Here is a 9268-nt window from a genome sequence, read left to right on the forward strand (position 1 = left end):
TGAGGTTCTGATACTGCCATCGAATAGTACTCGTTTTGTACCGAAATGTACCACAAAAATTTCGTTTTGTACCAAGTTCCTTATACCAGATATCGCATACCAAAATACCGGGTTCCAGTGAAACGATAAAACCCCGAGAATCGAATTTCGACGTTTTTATGATGTCATCGAATTGTACTCGTTTTGTACCGAAATGTACCACAAAAATTTCGTTTTGTACCAAAATCCTTATACCAGATATCGTATACCAAAATACCGGGTTCCACTGAAATGGTATTTTCGAAATTCGAAAATTGAGGTTCTGATATTGCCATCGAATAGTACTAGTTTTGTACCGAAATGTACCACAAAAATTTCGTTTTGTACCAAAATCCTTATACCAGATATCGTATACCAAAATACCGGGTTCAAGTGAAATGGTATTTTCGAAATTCGAAAATTGAGGTTCTGATACTGCCATCGAATAGTACTCGTTTTGTACCGAAATGTACCACAAAAATTTCGTTTTGTACCAAGTTCCTTATACCAGATATCGTATAGGGTAAAATCGGGTAGCCCCGGACATCGGGTAACATCGGACAGTGTGACTTCCGAAACTGCGGTATGAGCTAGCAACACTGTATCAGCAGAAAAAGAAAGGACTTTGTTCTCCCCTGCACGTGCAAGTAGTAGGACTTGGTCGGTGAAGAATTGCGGACGTGCTGCAAGCCACTCTGTTTCTGCGTATGCGGTGTTCGTCCCGAAGTAACTTAAGGAAGATCATTGCTATTATAAAGGTAAGTAAATGAAACACAAATAGTTGTCAGTGTACTGGTTAGGGTTTGAACAAATCGTGCGTGAAACCGCAAGTATATATTTGACTGTGTGTTAGTATGAGGCATGTTATTGTCGAATGGTACGTGTCGGGTAGTGCCGGACAGGCAATTGGAGGGTAACACCGGACAAAATGTAGCAGTTCTTGACACTGTGTGATAGCGTTCCAGTTCTGCTACTTCTTGACGGACATTGCAGTCATAAGGATTTGAAAGTGATCTAATATGCGAGGGATCACAGTATTCATATGCTCAGTACTCCTCCACATACCACGCACAAGACTCAGCCCCTTGACAGGTTTTTTATGAAACCGTTTAAAGGAGCATACAATGAAGCTTGTTCGATGTGGATGCGCAAGAATGCTGGAGTAAAGATAACCGATTATGATGTAGTGCACCTTGTTGCAGAGGCATACCGTAAGGTGTTTCGCATGGACATTGCTCTCAATGGATTTGCGTGCACTGGAATATATCCATTCAACCGTAACATATTCACAGACATTGACTACCTGCCCGCAAACGTGACTCGTGTTGAAAGATGTTACACTCCGCAAACCTGTGAAGATCCAGAACCTTCAACTTCAGCAGCGGTGGAGGCAACGGGGGCTGCTTCTTCTCCATCGTCTGCAGTGGATCCATGTTCTCTACAAGTCACCGAGGAACCTGAATCTCCTCGTCCATCAACTAGCAAAGGGCTCTCCATTATTGAAAAGTTATCACCATTTCCAGAAAATCGTAAGAGACGTTTAGCGTCACGAACAAGAAGAACTGCAGTGAGTGAGATACTAACATCTTCACCATATAAGAAGCAACTTGAAAGAAAGGTGACCTCAACACATGTACTAGCAAAGGAAGGTCGCAAGAAGCTAATGGGCCACGATCAGCTTGCTTGTGACAATAGCAAAGAGGAAATACGACCAGACGAACAGGAAAGCACAACTGAATGCATCATTTGCGGTGAAACGTTCAATGAAGGCTGGATTCAGTGTCAATCCTGCGATGGCTGGGCCCATGACAACTGCACCGATATCGAATCAACTGATATCCATTACACATGTGATTACTGTAAACTTACTGGGTAGGTGTTGTTATTGTTCCTTCCAAGTGTAGAATATGATTTTTTCAATTATCTTAAGTGTCCGGTGGTACCCGCCAATATGTGAAAATATGTAAAATGTAGCGATCTGTATTGTCATTTGTTTATGTACTTCTTTTTGCATTTCTTTCGATAACTTTGCTTTGTCAATAAAGATCACATTCCAAATAAATATTTCAGGCTTGTTTTAAAACAATTTTGCATCTTCTTACCAAGAAGCACATCACTGTGTGAACATGTCCGGGGCTACCCCATTTTCCCCTATATACATATATATTCTCCTTCTATCTAACAAAGTAACAGGAAATAAGCTTTAGTATACAAATCAAAATATAATGTGTACATATGATTTTTTTAACAATACATAAAATGCCGTTTTTATCACAGAAAACATCTTCAGATTCAACAAACAGTTAAGAAATTCTCATTTGTAATCTCTTTCTCCAACACAACCTCAAAAATTATAAGTAGGGTCTCTTATGCTGGGTGTCCCACTTAAAAGTGGTACGCCTAACATTCATTCTGGCGTTCACAAATAAATGGGTGGAATCAGATTAATGTAGTTGCCTACACTGAAATATCGCATTACTTGAAGTCACACGTAATTGTTGAATATTGTTGAGTTGCGTTCGACAGTTTAAAAGTGATTGTTTACGGAGATTGTTGTGCAAAAGTTTGCGGAGAAATGGTGCAGTTTGCAATTGAACACCGGATAGATATTGTTGAATTTTACATAAAGACAGGGTCCATTAAAGAAACTAAAGAAATGTTTGTGGCGAAATACGTCGGTATGAAGCCTCCCACAACCAATGCAATTCAAAAGATGTATAACAAATGGAGGACTACAGGATCCGTTAGAAATGTTTTGAAGAAGTAGCGTCCCACAGTGAAGACCCCAGTGGTAATGGACAGAATTCGCAGTAACATATTGAGAAGCCCCAAGAAATCGATACGAAGATTATCTCAACAAGTTGGTGTATCCCGCACAACATGCCATCGTGTACTGAAAGAGCTCCATTTCCGACCATTTCGTGTGACCGTAGTGCATGAATTGAAAGAACCAGACAAAGCTAAACGAGTTACTTATTGCAACTGGATGTTATCTTTGATTGCTGATGGTTACTTGGATCCTATGCTCTTCTTCATGACAGATGAAGCTTGGTTTTATCTTTCTGGTTACATCAACTCACAGAATTGTAGATTTTGGTCACAGGATAACCCACACGTCGTGCATGAGGAACCTCTTCACCCAGAGAAGATAGGCGTTTGGTGTGCAGTGTCGGGAACACGCATTATCGGACCAATTGTCTTTAAGATAAGATAAGATAAGATTTATTTCCATCCACTTGATCATATGAGTACAAATAGCACTATGATATGAGATAGGTCAATTACATGTATAATTTTGAGTACAAAGGAATTAACACATACTTAAGCATATTAAAAAGTATAAAGAGTATAAAATAAAATTACATGTATGACTTTGAGTACAAAGGAATTAACACATACTTATGCATATTAAAAAGTATAAGAGAGTATGGAATAACATAGAAAATAGAAGAAAAATCAAAGGTTATGACTATTAGTGAACATAAAAATACAAGAAAAGTCAAAGGTTATGTCTATTAATGAAAAATATGATCTAAGTACTCCTCTGTGCTATAATACAAATACTTCATAAGCAAGCTTTTTACTGTTATTTTAAATTTGGTTGGATTATGATTCTTGAATTCCTCTGGCAGCTTGTTATAGAGTTTTACACCTTGAAATCCTAAACCACTATGTGTTTTGGATGTGCGGACAGTAGAAAGGTGGAGGGAGTTATGCATACGAGTGCTGTACTTGTGTATGTCCCGATTTTTTGAGAAGATTTTAGAATTTGTATGAATAAAGTACAACGTTTCTAATATGTACAAACATGGAAGAGGTAATATTTGAAATTCATTGAAAATTTGTTTTGTTGGGTTTGAGAGGGATACATTCTTCATAATTTTTGATACCCGTTTTTGCCAAATAAAAATTTTCTGCATTTTGGGTGAACTGCCCCAGAAAGAGATACCATATGTGAATACAGGTTGAATCTGTCCAAAATATACTGTCCTTAAATCATTCAAAGTTAAAAGATTTCTCAAAATTCTCATCATGTAGCAGAGCCTGCTTAACTTTTGAGTTAAATTAGTAATATGCATGTCCCAAGACAGGTTTGTGTCTATCCATACTCCTAAGAATTTTATTGCATTGCATTCTTTGACAACTTCATTGCTAATAATCACATTTAAGTTTTTTATTTGTTTTGCTGGATTAAAATTTATTAGAAATGTTTTATTAACATTCAGGGAAAGCTTGTTGTTGTTTAGCCAGGTGTTTAGTTGCGTTGTTGTTGAAATGGAATTCTTTTGAAGTTGCTCATATTCCAGGCTTTTTACTATGATATTTGTATCATCCGCAAAAAGTTTTGTTTGAGACTCTGATAAGGTTTCTGGAAGATCATTTATGTAGAGTAAAAATAAAACTGGTCCTAGAATTGAGCCTTGCGGTACACCTTTATTGAGGAACAGTTGGTCAGATTTGATTTTGTTAATATCTACATACTGACATGTCTTTTAAATAAGAGGTGAACCATTTTTTTGCTAAACCTCTGATACCATAATGGTCCATTTTATCTAGTAAAATGTCATGCTGAACCAAATCAAATGCTTTGGTGAAATCTAAAAATAATCCATGCACATGCATTTTTTTGTCTTTAAAGAGACTATCAACAGCGAAAGATATCTGCAGATATTTGAGTCGTTCTATGCACAGTTAACAGAAAATGAAAAAAGACACGGCGTCTTTCAACAAGATGGTGCCACTGCCCACACCTCCAACCAGAGTATGACCCGTATAAGTGAAGTGTTTCCCGAAAACAGGCTTGTCAGCAAAAACCTTTGGCCTCCGCGATTGCCGGACTTAACATCTTGTGATTTTTATTTATGGGGAGCTCTGAAAGGAAAAGTGTACACTAATAACCCTCATACGATAGACCAACTCAAAGAGAACATCACAAACGAGATAAATAACATCTCCCCTGAAGAATTACGACGTGTTTCTCAGAACATTGTACTGCGAGCGCAGCAATGCCTGGATGCTGGTGGATGGCACTTTCAGCATTTGTTATAAACCAGACAGTTTTACAGTTTTACACAGTAAGTGTACCTAACCTAACATAAGATGTGAAAATGTAATTATATGATGACACATGTCTTGAAACTCTGCAGTATTTACATATGAAAAAACAATTCAACTAGTATGAAAAGCAGTCAGTGAGTCGTACCACTTTTAAGTGGGACACCCGATATTTACCAAAATTTTGCACCACTTTCAAGAGTTTGTTCTGGAAACGAAAATGCCAAAAGTGAATTTGAACCAAAGGTTAGCATTGAAAGGGCATTGTGAATTTCACTGTGATCATAATTAATTCTCATGTACCGATGGTGCACCAGTGGTAGTTTAGCCACCTTGTAATCAAGGGGTCCTTGGTTCGATACCTGGTGGAGGCACATAGTGGTTCAGATTCCACTTTAAACTGTAGGTCCAGTCCCTATTAGCTACACTGTGCATAAAATGAACTTAAAACAACAACTAAATCAATTAAACACTAATGCTGCTATTTATCACTCATAGTGTAAAGGATTTTTCATAAAGTAAAAAAGTAGTGCTCACCTGTGCTTTGCACCGTGCCATGAAGGCGTATAGGGGGTGTGGAGTTAGGGCCCCACACTTTCTTGACCTCGGCTGAGCTGGGGGTGATGTGATCAGCACCATGCCCCTGGCCACCTTTACCCCCCATAGTTTCCATCAGGTATCCACTTTATATGACACTGGGTGGGTGCCGGAGCTGCTTGAACAGGTTGAAAAGTCCCAGTTCTCCCCCGCCGGGGATCGAACCTGGGTCTCTCACATGGTAGTCAGACACCCTAATGACTGAGCTACAGCGACTGTATAATGCTTTTTCATTCCTTTATTAAATAAGTTTGCATAGCACTGGACAGTAACACGATATTTTTCAATATCATTACTCTTTACATGTATATGAACAAAATGACATTGATCACACATTAAGTTTTAATCTGTAGAGTGTGCCATCATAAATTTTACAAGCTGTTCGTGACTATGTATAATTTACCTACGCAATTTATGGGGCTGCATTAGATCTGTTGTAAGTTAAAATGGCTAGGAGGACCAATGATCATGTGAATTGTGACAGAATACAACAAGTGCATTGTGAAAAGGATATGGGAGTTAGACCAATTAATTCAATGGTAATGAGGAGGATTGCTTTGAAGACTTTTGTTCTTGACACAGGCAATGTAGATTCATAAACTGATTGGGGTGTAAGGAGCAAACTTTACTCAAGTTATTAAATTGTCAAGCTTTCTTCCACATAGTACACACTAGGATGCATTTTTTGCAGGATAACAAGGCTCTGGTGTCTGGACTCGCAGCCAGTATATTCCTCTGTAGGAGTTTCTTTTGTGCAGAGTCCATATGTGTATTTGATTGTCCCTTCCTTCTCACCATCATCGCGATTACTCAAGAGTGGCAGAAAAGCGACGCTAAATTAACAAAATCAATCATGATTGGGGGGACATGAATGCCTATAAAATGCAAATACCCTTCTAAAAACAAATTACAATAAGACATAAATTTTCTCGTAAATTCAGTTTAAAATCTAATTGATAAATATAAAAATATTTTACATTTACTTTATTACAAAGCATTTTTTGTACTTGTTTAATTAGACGAAGAAGTTTAGGAAGTTTAGTTAAGAAGTTTAATTTGCAAAATAACTTTTTAAAATCAACTTTATGACCCTAAACTTTGAATTACTGGGGTTGTGTTAAGTAAGAACAATTTTAAACAAAAATATAAATTTAAATGAGAAACTAACAAAATTATATTTTTAGACTCTCAGTACTATGAACAAATGAGAAAGAATAAAAAAAAAACATGAATTTTTTTTAGATTCAAAAGAAATAAAGTACAATCATAAAATTTATGAGGCATTTGTGAACACGTTCCTCCTAGTAAGAGTTAGTGTTTTAGGGTTAAAGTGCCACTATGTGCCTCCACCAAGTATCCAACCTTAGAGCCGTACACTTTCTATAGACATGCCATGTTGGCTCACATGCATGTTGCACTACAACCACAGAACAAATGTTGAAAATCAAACTTGCACACAGCCATCACAGTACACATAATTAATACATAAGACATAGAATATATAACAAGAACATGAACTTCTATAATTAAATAATACTGAATAGAGTAGCAGATTTATCCACCACAAACTAGTAAAAAACTGGTTGTATCAAAATAATAACAAATTTCTTTTTGGCTAGCTGCTAATATATATATGTATAATAATTAGTACTAAAGTAATAATGTACTTTCAACAAACATTTAACTTTCAAACATCTGCAATGAACAATTATATAATATACCATAACATGTTCTTCCAGAAATTGAGATCTCATTTTTATTTGAAAACACTCAGTGTATCCAACTTATACCTAATGTCTGCATTCATGTGTTTAGGTTTTGAGGCTATTGTTTGTATGTTGTATGTGGTGTCCTTTTGCAATATATATATATTTTTTATTTGTAGGTTGTTTAATTCAGTTGGGTAACAACTAATGACATAAGCTCTTGAACATACATTTGAAAAACAGTACTTGCAAAGTAGATTCATTGGAAATTCAGACCAACAAAGTTTATATCACAACAAATGAAATTATGTGTGTGATTTACTACTATGTACAGCTATTTGGAATCTATGGGTAAAAAGTAAGGTAAAGTTAGTTCCCTGTGCACTTTGCACCATGCCATGAGGCATATATAGGGGAATGTGGGGGTAGGGTCTCCCACACATTCTTTTGGGGGTTATGTGATCAGAACCATGCTCCAGACAACTTTCCCCAGTACCCATTTATTTGAGGCTGGCTGAACCCCAGAGCCGCTCTATGCACAGGACAGGACTGGAAAAATTCCGGCCTTAGATCACCCATCCTGAGAAAAGAACTCAGGTCTCCAGCACAGCAGTTAGATGCCCTAGCAAATAAACCACCGTTGCTCCCGGAAATTATAGGATTCAATCTTAATGTTCTTTGATAAAGAACAAGTTTGAATGAACTGGTAGATATTGTGAAAGGAAGTACACCCCATGGAATAAAAAGCTACATTGCATGAGATTGATCACATGTTTCTTGTAATTCTTGTCCAGTTGCTTCCACACTCACACACTGATTCTAAGCACACACACACATTCGAGTGAAGCAGATGGAATACTTTAATTCAAAATGTACTTGAAGTTCCATATTTCAGAACAAGTGCATGGAGAATTTAATATGTAGGTGTGGAGAATTCACGGTGTCTTTATAATTATGGAATAAGTTAGATACACATGAATACCAACCTATGTGCACCCACAAAGTACTAAAATAACTTTGTGGAAAAAATCACTAAAAACTGAAGCCTTGCTCATTATTGTAAACACTGTATACACACAAAAAAAAATTATGCTAACTCAAAGCTGATACAAAAAATATTTTTTCTTCAGGATTCAGAAATAAAAACAACAACAAAACACATACTAACATACATCAGTGAATGCACATTTTTGTCATAAGTAAATAACTAGACAAGTGCTTAATATATTCTCAAAAATAATAACAAAATAAATTGTTAGCTTGTATATAATTATCTAAAATGTTATAGCTCCTGTGTTCTTTTGGAAATATGATCAATTTATGAGGATATTTTGAATTAAATTTATAACAACTGTGCAAAAATCTCAAGCAATAATACACTGGCAATGTTTCAAAAGTGTAATACATTACATAGTCCATGCAATTGAACATAGAATACAGGAGGTTTATACTATATTCATTTTACGTGATCACTATTGAAATAACTGTGCATCCAGATCCATACTTTTCCATGGTGGATGTGATGGGTATATTATCGAAAGAAGAATAATTCCTTGCACACACAATCCTTCGAGTTCTATTCTGCATTATTCATTTCCTTGCTCTTCCAGGAACATTAAATCTCACAAGAACTCCACACATGCTTTTTCAAGGATTGATGCAGCAAACTTAATTTCCTCTTCAGTAAGGATACGATTTACAGTAACACGAATGCTAGGCTCTGGAAGAATTTTTTCTGAATGTTCTAGGTATGTCGCTGTGATAAACGCCACACCATTCTTTAGACCCTGAAATAAGAAAAGACGAAAACTCAACAACACTACAACAACAAGTTGACAGTATCAAAGAATGATAATTATCATTAATCCTGACTAGGGCTGAGCCGATACCGA

The 9268-nt window shown here is 36.5% G+C and overlaps 1 protein-coding gene across 1 annotated transcript; it reads left to right on the forward strand.

Annotated features, from left to right (window-relative positions):
- The first annotated feature begins 2812 nt into the window (after positions 1-2812).
- Positions 2813-3232, forward strand: LOC145983819 (uncharacterized). Its single transcript, XM_083116864.1, has one exon. It carries the CDS (start codon positions 2813-2815, stop codon positions 3230-3232), a length of 420 nt encoding a protein of 139 aa, XP_082972990.1.
- The last annotated feature ends 6036 nt before the right edge of the window (positions 3233-9268 follow it).

This window comes from Lepisma saccharinum, chromosome 2 (assembly GCF_977018435.1).
Source record: "Lepisma saccharinum chromosome 2, izLepSacc3.1, whole genome shotgun sequence".
Classification (NCBI taxonomy): Eukaryota; Metazoa; Arthropoda; class Insecta; order Zygentoma; family Lepismatidae; genus Lepisma; species Lepisma saccharinum.